At 51.8% G+C, this 12689-nt stretch overlaps 1 protein-coding gene across 12 annotated transcripts in view; it reads left to right on the top strand.

The window, feature by feature from the left end:
- DOP1B (DOP1 leucine zipper like protein B) overlaps nucleotides 1–12689 on the top strand; it is a 60967-nt gene that overhangs the window by 35996 nt on the left and 12282 nt on the right. For all 12 annotated transcript variants that reach the window (XR_004973969.1, XR_004973971.1, XR_004973970.1 and 9 more), the window contains 9 exons: nucleotides 433–2041; nucleotides 2709–2820; nucleotides 3427–3615; nucleotides 4421–4543; nucleotides 6272–6403; nucleotides 8466–8521; nucleotides 8915–9019; nucleotides 9109–9175; nucleotides 11165–11309. Coding sequence is in view for 9 of the 12 variants with exons in the window: in XM_036348831.1 (XP_036204724.1) it covers nucleotides 433–2041; nucleotides 2709–2820; nucleotides 3427–3615; nucleotides 4421–4543; nucleotides 6272–6403; nucleotides 8466–8521; nucleotides 8915–9019; nucleotides 9109–9175; nucleotides 11165–11309 (2538 nt within the window). In the remaining 3 variants the exon portion in view is untranslated. The remainder of the gene's footprint in view (nucleotides 1–432; nucleotides 2042–2708; nucleotides 2821–3426; nucleotides 3616–4420; nucleotides 4544–6271; nucleotides 6404–8465; nucleotides 8522–8914; nucleotides 9020–9108; nucleotides 9176–11164; nucleotides 11310–12689) is intronic.

The raw sequence follows: 12689 nt of genomic DNA, 5'->3' as shown, positions 1-12689 counted from the left end.
TGCCTTTTGTCCATCATATAATCTAGACTCTGGTGCTGTGGTTTCATGGGGGAATTTTATTCTTTATTTTATTTATTTTTGGGGGGGAATTTTATTAATAGTAATCTTTCTGTCTGGCTTTAAGACAAAGATCACTCTAGAACAGCGGTTCTCAACCTGTGGGTCGCGACCCCTTTGGGGGTCGAACAACCCTTTCACAGGGGTCGCGTAAGACCATCGGAAAACACATGTATAGTTACATATTGTTTTTGTGATTAATCACTATGCTTTAATTATGTTCAATTTGTAACAATGAAATTGGGGGTCACCACACCATGAGGAACTGTATTAAAGGGTCGCGGCGTTAGGAAGGTTGAGAACCATTGCTCTAGAATGAACGTATCCTAGCTCACCCTTCTGTTCTGAAGTCGCTTGTCATCTTGTGATTTTCAGAAGACTTGCATCGTTGGTTAAACAGGAAGAAAACCTCTTTCAAAGAGGCATGTGGCGTGCCCGAGGGCAGCTCGGAGGAAGGCGTGCCTCTGAACCAGTTCACCACCGTGGACCGCGAGGCCATCTGGGCCGAGGTGGAGAAGGAGCCAGAGAAGTGCTCACCGGGAAGCCAGCTGAGCGAGGAAGACCTTTCCTACTACACGGACCTTCTGGACAGAACGGCCCGAGATGCTCCCGACAGCAGCGAGCACACCGAGTCCGCAGACACGAGCTCCGTCCACACAGACAGCGAGAACACGTCCTCCTTGTCCTCCCCCTCCCACGACTTGCAGGAGCTGAGCAATGAAGAGGGCTGCTGTGCGCCCATCCCCACCGGCGGCAGGGCTTACGCTCGGCCCGCAGCCTTCCTGGCGGAGAGTTTCAAGTCCAGTGCCAACTTAAGCTTGGCGCGTGTGGACTCGGACAGGACCCAGGCCTCGGAGTCCTTCTCCAGTGACGAGGAGGCCGACGCGGAGCTCCAGGCCCTCACCGCGTCCCGGCTGCTGAAGCAGCAGCGGGAGCGGCAGGAGATGATCGAGGCCTTGTTCAAGCACATCCTGCTCTACCTGCAGCCCTACGACTCCCGGCGGGTCCTCTACGCCTTCTCCGTGTTGGAGGCCGTGCTCAAAACCAACCCCAAGGAGTTCATCGAGGCCGTGTCCAGGACCAGCATGGACACCAGCTCCACCGCGCACCTCAACCTCATCTCCAACCTCCTGGCGCGCCACCAGGAGGCCCTCGTGGGCCAAAGCTTCTATGGCAAACTCCAGACCCAGTCCCCCAACGTGTGCCCCCACTCCCTGCTGATCGAGCTCCTCACCTACCTGTGCCTGAGTTTCCTGCGCAGCTACTACCCTTGTTACCTAAAGATCTCCCACCGAGACCTGCTTGGCAACCGGGACGTCCAGGTCAAAAGCGTGGAGGTTTTGATTAGGATCATGACACAGCTGGTCGCTGTGGCCAAGTGCACGGAAGGGAAGAGCGTGGAGTTCGTCCGCAGCCTGCTGCAGAGGTGCAAGGTGCAGGAGTTCGTCCTGCTGTCCCTGTCGGCCTCCATGTACACCAGCCAGAAGCGCTACAGCCTGGCCACCACGGAGCGAGGCCGGGCCCCGCGGGAAGACTGCCTCTTCGAGGAGCAGCTCATCAACTTGGGCCAGGACCAGATCTGGAGTGAGCACCCGCTGCAGATCGAGCTGCTGAAGCTCCTGCAGGTGCTGATCGTCTTGGAGCATCACCTGGGCCAGGCCCACGAGGAGGCTGAGCACCAGCCAGACCTGTCACGGGAGTGGCGGCGGGCCCTGGACTTCCAGCAGGCCATCGGCGCCATGCAGTACGTGCAGCCGCACCCCCTCACCTCCCAGGGGCTGCTGGTGTCTGCCGTGGTGAGGGGCCTGCAGCCGGCCTATGGCTACGGCATGCACCCGGCCTGGGTGAGCTTGGTCACGCAGTCCTTGCCGTACTTCGGAAAGTCCCTGGGCTGGACAGTGACACCCTTCATTGTCCAAATTTGCAAAAACTTGGACGAGCTGGTCAAACAGTATGAAAGCGAATCAGTGAAGCTCTCTGCCAGGTATGGCGACCCCTGGATGGATTATTACTGCATTAGTGACAGGTTTGCAATGAGTGGCTGATTGGCCGGAGAAGTCAGCTGGAGGGTGCTTTGTATCAGAAGCCTGTTTAGCATTGTCAGGAGGGTGACAAGGAACTAAATGTCCAGTTCAGCTATTTTTTAAAAATATCTTTTTGTTGATTTTTTTAGAGAGAGGGAGGGAGAGAGAAAAATCGATGCATCAGCACTGGGGTTCGAGCCTACAACCTAGGCATGTGCCCTGACCACGTATCAAACTGGTGACCTCCTGGTGCGTAGGTCAATGCTCAACCACTGAGCAACACTGTCCGGGCCAGATCCTCTATTTTTAATTCCACCCAGCTACCCAGGCTGGCTCAGTGCTGCAGGACGAGTCAGTCACACTCTGTTAGTTTTGCAAAACAAATAAAAATGGAATCGCCTTCAAAGAAATTCTAAAACATCTAAAAACATTCTTCAAAGTGACTGCATGAGTCTAAAATAGCACAAAAGATGCTACCAATATTGTAACAATATTTCATTACGCGAGTCCAAGTTTGTTTAAGATAGTGATAGCTCTCTGGTTCCTATGTGTGTATGTAGGATTAAACATCTTTAGAGCCTCGTTCTTAAAAATGCTCAAAACCACCTTCTCGTTTCTCCAACAAAGCATCACTGCCAAGAGGGAAAACATCGCTCCAGATTACCCACTCACCCTTCTGGAAGGTCTGACAACCATTAGTCATTTTTGTCTTTTGGAGCAATCCAACCAAAATAAAAAGGTAAGTTGTTGTTGTTTTTTTGAGTTGGAGGCAATTTTCATAATATTGTTTTGTCTGGGTTATGATTGTTTCCAATAAGAAATGTTTGTATGCAAGTAATGCAAATGTGTATGCACATCTATGTCAATAATGCAAGCGTGTGTGTACGTGTTTGTTTATGGGTTTGTTCTCCTGGCCACTCCTTCCATCCTGGCCCATTGTTTCATCCGGAAAGTCAGTTGAGATAAAATGTAAAGCCACTTGCTTCATTTTAGGCTTATATTCACTTTTTTCCACGAGCCTTTTACTCGCCCTGTGGTGTTCATGCAATCTGTGTTGGGAGACAGTTGAGCTGTTACTACTCTGCCCTGTCGGGCCCTGAATTTGAGAATGCAGCCAAGGCTGGGGTTGAATGATGGAGAGCATCTGTCACGTGCCTCTCAGACGCTCGCCCCTTCCAAAGGAGGCCCTGGGTCAGAGGCACCGGGGAGCGTCCTTCCAGACCAGCGCACCGGGGACCTGCTGGGAAGCGGCTGCCGTCCTGGGACCCCGGCCCCGGCCCGTCCTCGGGGAGAGGGAGCGCTGCTCCAGTGCAGCCAAGCCTCCCACGCCCATTTCCACTTTCAGGCCGCGGCTGTGAGTGACCCCACCAGCCTGAAAAACGCCAAGAACGCCATTCTGGAGGAGCTGCCTCGTGTCGTGAACACCATGGCCCTGCTCTGGGACGTGCTCAGGAAGGAGGAGGCCCAGAAGAGGCCCGTGGACCTCCTGGGAGCCATGAAGGGGTCCTCTTCCGTTTATTTTAGAACCACCAAGGTGAGAGATCTTCCTCCCCCGTTTTGTTATTTGCTTTGTTTTTGTTGTCCCCCAAAAAATAAAGACACATGGGATACATACACAAATAATCAAACATATGTGCCCCGTGAAACCCACGTTAAAAGGAAGTTGGGAGTAGAAATCTCCAGTTTGTTTGTTATGAGTAATTTTTCTTTTTGTTTTGTTAATCCTCACCTGAGGATATTTTTCCATTGATTTTGAGAGAGAGAGAGAGAGAGATGAGAGAGAGACACATCAATTGGTTGCCTCCCGCACATGCCCAAAAATCCATGTCATGAAAGGAGAGGGGTGAGTGATGTCCAGGGCCCTGTCGCAAGCTTATTTTAAGTTGATTAAGTAATAAAATTATTTCGGGGGTACCTATTTCTAGAAAATGAAAATATCTTTCCTCATGGATGTAAGCCCCTCCTGGGCTGACTGAGATGGGCAGAGGCTGGGGATTCGGATGGGGACAGGGCTCCCTCCACTGCCCGGTCTCCCCTTTGTCACTCTCTGCAAAGCACGGGGTGCTTCCTTCCAGCCCCCGCCCTGCTCATGGCTGTGGTGGCGGTCCTCGCCTCCTAGTCTCTCCCTGCTCCGCTCAGCCAGGCCTCTGTCTGCCCACCCACATCTGCAGCCACTGCACATCCAGGCCCCCCAGGAGCTCGGATTCCTGTCCCCACGGTGCTGGGGGCGCTGACCCCACTGGCACGGCCCTGCTCCAGGGTTTACGGCTGTGCTGGTCAAGTATCAGGAACAGCAGGGCCCTGACACCACTCTGCCATGACTGGTTTTTTATTTTCAGACCATACGCCAAAAAATTTTAGACTTCTTGAACCCCTTGACGGCCCACCTCGGGGTGCAGCTGACAGCCGCCGTGGCGGCGGTGTGGAGCAGGAAGAGAGTGAAGCGGCACAGTAAGGTGAAGGTGAGCTAACAAGTCACAGCCGTCGCTGAACTCACCCGGACAGAAATACCAAGTCGTTGTCATCCAAGATGACGTCAGAGGCCGACATGGGAAAATCCTGAAGCAGTTGCACCCTTTTAAATGCAAGAGACAATGCAGCCGAGCCTCAGTACAGCCGTGTGCTGGGCGGCTGGGGCGGGAGCTCTCCCAGCGTGCTCTGCTCTCTCTGTAGTGAGTGTGTAGGACTGCTGTTTAACCGTTTCAATTCAGTACCCAGCAGCATGCATGCAGCAGTGTCTGTAACGTACATTTCAGAGGATAAGCACCTGCCATGAGCCCGCCTCCTGGCTAAGGAAGGGCGGTGCCCTACCTGTGAAGACCCCTGCCGCCCTTCCCTGGTTGTGATAGCATCTTACAGCTTTTTTTTCAAATCACTAAAAAAATTTTTTTAATTGATTGATTTTGAGAGAGAGAGACATCAATTTGTTTTTCTACTTATTCATGCATTCGTTGGTTGATTCTTATATGTACCTTGACCAGGGATCAAACCTGCAGTCGTGACCTATTGGGACAACACTCTGACCAACTGAACTATTCAACCAGGACTAAATCATTTTTTTTAAAGGTTTTATTTTAGGGCAGTTTTAGATTCGCAACAAAATGAGAGGAAGGTACAGAGAGTTCCCATATACTCCCCTCCCATAGGCGGCCTGCCCACTGTCAGCATTCCCCAGTGACACATCCTTCCTGCCCCAAGTCCGTAGTTAATGTCAGGCTTTTTAGTTTATGGAAATAACACTTGTCCGTGGTGGTAAGGAAGATCTACATCATCACATTCCTGGGCCCAAACTGGAGTTCGCATGTCATCCATTCTTTACCTGCTGACTGGCCTGGCCGGAGACCCTCCAGGGCTCGGTTTACCTGTCTCTGCGAAACCAGCAGCCCTCTTCCTTCTCTCCGGCTCTTGACCATCCAGGGTCCTACCTTGTCCCTCCCTCAGAGGGTCTTCCCATCCCGGACACTCTCTCAGTGCCCAGCGTGGGCTCCTGCTCCCTGGGGAGGCCAGGGTGGCTGGCGGCTCAGCACAGGCACATGGCTTTGCACCTGTGCGGTCCTTCCCTGGTGATTAACCTGATACTTCCAAGTGCACATGACCATGGAGTGCAGACTTCTAGCATCATCGTGCACTTCCCACATCAGGGCTTCCTGCCAAGGCCAGCAGTGGAACCTGATTTATCGGGTTTTCTTCCTGCCTTTGGATCTAGAGGGCCATGTCTTTTTTTAAAAATACGTTTTTTTTAAATTGATAGAGAGGAAGGAGAGGGAGAGAGAGAGAAACATCAATGAGAGGGAAACATCAACATCTATTGGCCAACTCCTTCACGCCCCCTGCTGGGGATGGTGCCTGGATCGACTCAACCACTGAACCACACCGGCCGGGCTTGTCTGGGTCATATGCTAGCCTGTTTCCTTCACATTATGTGTTTCTGTTCTAAAATGCTTTCTAAGCTTGAACATACCAGTCTCACTCCCCTGTCATCAAATTCACCTTTTGGTCCTAATTTGTATCAGATACTGGTTATGTTGTGATTAAATGCTTAACTCTCTCTTTATTCCCACTAATAGTCCTGACCCAGTTTTCCTTTAAATACTTAAAAGATTAAAAGAAATCTCTTTCTCCAGGGCAACTCTTACAGAATACTTAGTGCATCACTCTTACTTTTGTCTTCTCTGTTTTTTTCTTGCTAGATAGTCCCTGTGGCAAGCGCGTTCCAGCTCACCCTCGTCGACCTGATGTGTGCACTCAGCACCCTGCAGACAGACACGGTGCTGCACCTGGTGAAGGAGGTGGTGAGGAGGCCGCAGATCCGGGGGGACCAGGTCAGGAACCTGGGGGGCCTCCCCATGAACTCGGACCATTCTCCTAATGCCATGTCTTATAAATGTATTTGGGAGGAAAACAGGTCACAAGAGCAACTAGGAATTGGGGGTGTAAAATGGAGGTGCTCTCACTGGGCTTTGGGGAGATGGGTGAGCTGTGCCCCGTAGGCTTCGGTGTGCTGTGTGAAGGTGGGAGACGGAACACGGCCAGGGACCATCTTCTATCCTTGCTCCCTGCTGCAGGCGCCTGCCCAGGACTGGTTGCAATCAGGACACCTTTCCTAAGAGGCAGTGGCACCTGCTTCAAGGAATTTGCAGCCTGAAGTGCATCACAGATAAAGCCAGACACTAGTTAAAGGTGGTAAAGACCGATTTTATTTAGTAACCACAGTGATAGGTGAGAGAGCTGAGCTCAGTTCTGATTTGTGCAAAGGTAACCTGGTTGTTCCATTTCGGGAAGATGAAATAGTTCCGGATGGATGGTGGTGATGCCCCAAAATCTGTACATACTGAAACCACTGAACTGTGTACACTTAAAATATGGCAAAGATGGTAAATTTTATGTATATTTACCACAATAGACATTTTTATAAGGAAAAAAAGGAATATTGCCTTTATTTTTTTAATATATTTTATTGATTTTTTACAGAGAGGAAGGGAGAGAGATAGAGAGTTAGAAACATCAATGAGAGAGAAACATTGATCAGCTGCCTCCTGCACACTCCCCACTGGGGATGTGCCTGCAACCAAGGTACATGCCCCTGACCGGAATCGAACCCGGGACCCTTGAGTCCACAGGCCGATGCTCTATCCACTGAGCCAAACCGGCTAGAGCAAGGAATATTGCCTTTAGATATTGAGGTCATCACTTGGGATGGTGAGCAAGCGCTGGCCGTGGGACTCCACGGCGCTTGTCTGTCGGAGGTCGGCGGGCTCCCATGAGTGTCTGGCGTCTTGTTACCTTTCACTGTGGCTCATAAATGTGGAGTAACTTGGCCCTGGAGGAGCGCAGCGGGTGGAGGGCCATGGGTTCCTGCTGGATCTGCATGGCGACTGAGCGGGTCTCGGCGTCTGGAGTAGACCTTCCGCGCTGGCGGGCTGTCCTGTGGACGGCGTCACAGGCGGGCGCGCTGGCGGGCTCCGCGACAGCCTTTGTACAGACGGAGGAGGCATGCGTAGGTGTGCTTCCCTCGCGTTACTTGAATTTCTGCAAGTTTTTGCAACTTCTGCCTCCAGGCTCAAAAAACAACAGCACTGGATTGTAACTGCCCGGCTGGTTTTTGGCTGCTCAAAGGACAAACTTAACGTTTTGTGGTTAGTCGGTTAATTAGCTCAACTCTATCATTTCTACACAGAGCTGTCCCCAAGCCCGGAGGAAACCACTGCCTGAGTGACTCCAGCCACTGGAGATTTGGGAAAGTTGCCTGGGCTGACTCTGAGGGGGGTCCTTGAGCTGAGAACGAGAAGTTTTCATTTCCCTTGTTGGTCGCTAGTCCCAGGTGTTCAGAAGGGTCGGCCCCGGCCCCCAGCTCTCTGTCGGGGGAGGGTCAGTGGTAATGTCCACTTTCCCCGCGCACTTGCTAAGAGCTGAACAGAGCCGGAACCGGTTTGGCTCAGTGGATAGAGCGTCGGCCTGCGGACTGAAAGGTCCCAGGTTCGATTCCGGTCAAGGGCATGTACCTTGGTTGCGGGCACATCCCCAGTAGGAGATGTGCAGGAGGCAGCTGATCGATGTTTCTCTCTCATCGATGTTTCTAACTCTCTATCTCTCTCCCTTCCTCTCTGTAAAAAATCAATAAAATATACTAAAAAAAAAAAAAAAAAAAAGAGCTGAACAGAAAGCAGGTCACAGAGAGGGGCTCCCTGCAAGTGTGCTAGCGGCACTGGTGGTTAGGACCTCGTGGGATGCCTTTATTTGTGTTGCATGTGGGGGATGCTTTCACGGCTGTTACTCTGTTTAAAGACTCTGGCTCACCCCTGCTTCCTTAGGGTGCAGAGTCCGCTCCTCTGTTTGAATTCCCTTCCCACCGACTTGGGTAACGGGTTTCGCTTTACTTTTCAGAAGTCGCCGCTCGTGGACGTCCCTGTGCTGCAGTTCTGCTATGTTTTCATCCAAAGGTAGTGCAGCCCCCACCCCCTTCTCCTCCTGGGAGCTTGCAGATGACAGCTGCGCCTCTCGGCTTCACGACCGGAGCCTTACTTAGCGCAGGAAATGCCTCGGTGGGGTCCTGACTCCTTCCCGAGGCGTGGGAATGCCCTGGGCCCTCCTCTTCCTCCTGCAAGATCTCAGCTGACATTATAAAACCTGTGTGCCGTGTGCTGAACACGCTGCCAGCAAAGCCTTAGGGGAGGCCTGGCGCACGTGTCTGTTGTAACCGAAAAAAGAAGGAACAGATCAGTCAGCTACGCCTCCTTCCCCCGCTTTCCGACCGTCTGGACCGAAAGTCTGCTTGTGAGAGTGTTTGGTTTTGACTTGCTCATGGCCTGTTTCTTTCCTGTGTTTGGACGTAGGCTCCCGGCGACAACCTTGCAGGAGAACTTCCCATCACTGCTGGGCGTGCTGAGGGAGTCCGCGCAGCTGAACCTGGCCCCCCCGGGGTACTTCCTGCTTCTCAGGTGCGTGTCCAGCCTTCACATCCCCGCGGGTTCTGCTGGGAGGGTGATGCCTGCACGTTCCCGGCCTGATGCTGACTGTCTCCCCACAGCATGCTCAACGACTTCGTGACGCGCACGCCCAGCCTGGAGAGCAAGAAGGATCAGAGGGACCTGCAGGTCTGTGTGGAAAGTGGCGGGTTGCTACCTTCCCCAGGGCTGTGCATCCTTTGAGGGTTGCGTTGTAGATAATCAGCACTGGGCAGAATCGGACCTGGATCTGCACCTGTGCTCAGGCCTCACTTCCTCCTTTTGCCTTCAGAGGGCTTGACCTCCCTGTGGAGGTTCCGGGTTTAGCTTGAGCACCTGCCGGGGAAGGTGCTAGCTGCCCTCTCCCACTGCGCAGGTGCAAGTGGAACTCGCCTGAAGCATGATTGCAATAAAAAGCCTATCTCTATGCATGGATTTTTTTCCTTAAACACTTTCTCTCCTCCAACCCCCTAAACCCAATTAAAGCAACACATAATCACAGGGAATTTCAAAATGCTGAAAATTAAGGTAAAACTCACCCAGAGGAGAAGGAAAATCTTCTCTTTAGAGTGCAATGCAACTATAAAGAGACATAATGATGGAGTTAGAAATTCGTTATTTTTCAGCCAGTATAGGGACTTTTAATCCTCACTCGAAGATATTTTTTCCATTGATTTTTAGAGTGGATGCGAGAGGGAGAAACAGAGAGAAACACCAATGTGAGAGAGACATTGATTGGTTGCCTCCCACATGCCCCCAACTAGGGCTGGGAGCCTGCAACTGAGGTACGTGCCCTTGACTAGAATTGAACCTGGGAACCTTCAGTTTATAGGCCAACACTCTAGCCACTGAGTCAAACCAGCTAGGGCCAGTATAGGTACTTTTAAAGGGCTTTTTTAGTCAAAGGCTTTGATGTAAGCTAGGGTATATGTGGGTTTTGTTTGGTTGTTATTTAGTTTTTTAATTTTTATCTATTGATTTGAGAGAGAGAAAGAAAAAGAGAGAAACAGAAGCACTAGTTTGTTGTTCCAGTTATTGATGCATTCATTGGTTGATTCTTGTTCGTGCCCTGACTGGGGATCCACCCCACAACCTTGGCATCCCTGAGGACACTCTAACCAACTGAGCTCCCCGGCCAGGGCAGCTGGGGTGTATGTTTGCGGCTTTGGTGCTGTTCTTGCTGATGGTTCGGATCCCAGGCATGTGTAAAAGGTTTCTGCAGGCCCCAGTTCTGAACCGCTGCTGCATAAGGTGCAGTAAAGCATTGGTTGGAGGCCCAGGTGGCTCCTTCGGCTTCCACCTGTGGAGAAGCATCATCATGAGCGTGCAGGCCCCTGACCTGGAGCCAGCCCCTCCCCCTTCAGAGCTTTGGACTCGTGCACCCTCCTCGCCCCTTGGCAGGCAGGCAGGCAGGCAGGCGTGCTCTCCCGTCATGCAAACACAGCTGCCGGGCTCACAGTGGCGTCAGGGCTGTGCAGTCCTCAGGTATCAAGGACCCACAGCCGCGCTTCACCGGCGACGCTCGGTGACGCTGGCCCGAGAAACCTGCCAGGGTCCTGTCCCGTGAGCCCAGCTACCTGAGCAGGCGCTTCGCTGACCGTACTGACCTGGATGCCTCCTCCTCCCACCCCCGTCGAGTCCACTGAACTTCTTTAATCTTGTTCCTTGTGTTATTGTTGAAAGGTGCATCTCTAGCAAGAACCCATGGTTCTAAAGAAAAGCAATCTGCTGGAAGCTCTGTGCAGCTATGACATTATGTTTACGCTGTTTTAGCTCCGTTGGCCAGTGCCGTAGTCACTGCCAAGTGTGGCTTTTGAGCCCTTGAGAGGTGGTCCCTCTGAGTTGAAGGTGCTGTCAGTGTAAAATCACACCGCTGTCAAAGACAGTCCCAAAAAGAATGCAAACTGCCATCAGTAATTTCTGTACTGATTACATGTTGGGAAGGTTTTGGACATGTTGGGTTCAGCATTACCAACTGGTTTCTTTCAACTCCCTTTTAACGTGACCCCTGAAAATGTAATCTTACCCACGCGCTCACAGTGGTGGCTGCGTTGTATTTCTACTGGATAATGCTCTTTCGGGCTCTTAGATTCTTTTTCATAACGAACTTCCTTTCCTCTGTCTCCCGATTCCTCCCAGGAAGTCACTCAAAAAATCCTGGACGCCGTGGCGAACATTGCTGGCTCTTCCCTAGAACAAACCAGCTGGCTGAGCAGAAACCTGGAGGTGAAGGCGCAGCCTCAGATCGCCCTGGAGGACTCGGACGCCGAGGAGGATGTGTGCGGTAGGTGTAGAAGGTCAGAAAGTGGTGCCCGCTGCCCGCTGGCGGGTCTAGTTTTTCCTTAAAAGTAAACTCTGCTTTCACAAGTCGGATGTGTAACGAACAGCAGATGCCACTAACAGTGTCCCGGTGACTGTTAACCCCCCACTGAGCCTGTGTGGGTCCAGGAAGGATCTTCCCAAGACTCAGTGATAGAAATCTTTGTGGGATTAGAAAACATAGGAAGCGGGGTTTGGGGGTGGGTGGCGGGGAGGGACTGTGGAAACAGTAAACCAGCAAACTGTTGTCAGGCAGGTGACTTTGTGTATTTCATTTCTGGCTTACACACCCTTGCCTCTCAGGGCCCTCGTGTTTCATCATCGTCTGCATGTGAAGACTTGAAAAGGGAGGTCATATAGACTAGGCACACCCAGCCTTGTTACTACTTAAAGCCGCCTAGGAAAATGGTCGGGAGACTCATCGTCTGCTGCAGGCCCACCGGTCAGCCAGACGTTCTAGAAGAGTCTGAATTAAATGCAGTAGTGCAGCTTGTCAATTGCCAAGGCCCTAAAGACCACTAGACAAGTATACGTATCAGAAATCCAAAAACAGCACAAAACTGTTTGCCTCAAGTGAAAAGCCAGGTTTGATACCTGTTTTAGGCACGGCAGGCGCGGTGCCCAGATGAGGTTAGTCAAGTCCTGTGAGGCTGACAGAGCGGGGGTGGGGGAGGATTGGTGCACGGCGCCTGGAGAACTGGGCTCCCGCCCGAAAGCAGGTTCTGCTCCCAGGAGGAGGGAGGGCGTGTGCTGGACACAGTGGTGCCACCGCCCATCTGTCCTGCCATGTTCGTCTGACAGCTATTTCGTGGTTTGCACGAGATACTGTACCTGGGATCCCATCACTGGCTGATGTAAACCAGCAATCATGCCTTCGCAGCGGTGCTGGTGGCTCTTCTCGAGGAAAAGAGCCCGTGTATCCCCTGGCTGATTTGTCCTCAGGTTTCTGCCGTGTGTAAGGTTAGAGATTGACGTGCGTCTCCACCACTCAGCTGTGTCCAGTGGCGGGATTGGGCCTGGCTTTGGTGCAATAATGAACTTTAACCTCAAGACAATGCTGTAGTAATTGCCCGATTTTATTTATTTATGTATTTTAGAAATCATAGCTTTCTAAAGCTTGAGGTGAACCTTGAGCTTCTCAGTAAGACTTAATTTGCAAAGTATAGAGTACCAGAAATCGGAGTGCTTGGATGCAAACCCAGTTTACACATCAGCCCTGTAACTCAGGAAACAGACTGGGGCTTCGAAGTGGCGTGATTTTCTCCTCTGAAAGATTTTGTGTGTGCCGTGGGCGTGCAGGTCCTCATGTGTAGGTACGTGTCTGGTATGTGCCACGCGCTGTGTC

The sequence above is a fragment of the Myotis myotis genome, unplaced genomic scaffold (assembly GCF_014108235.1).
Source record: "Myotis myotis isolate mMyoMyo1 unplaced genomic scaffold, mMyoMyo1.p scaffold_m19_p_2, whole genome shotgun sequence".
Classification (NCBI taxonomy): Eukaryota; Metazoa; Chordata; class Mammalia; order Chiroptera; family Vespertilionidae; genus Myotis; species Myotis myotis.
The sequence above is the reverse complement of the archived record's forward strand: the minus strand, read 5'-3'. Positions and strand labels throughout refer to the sequence as shown.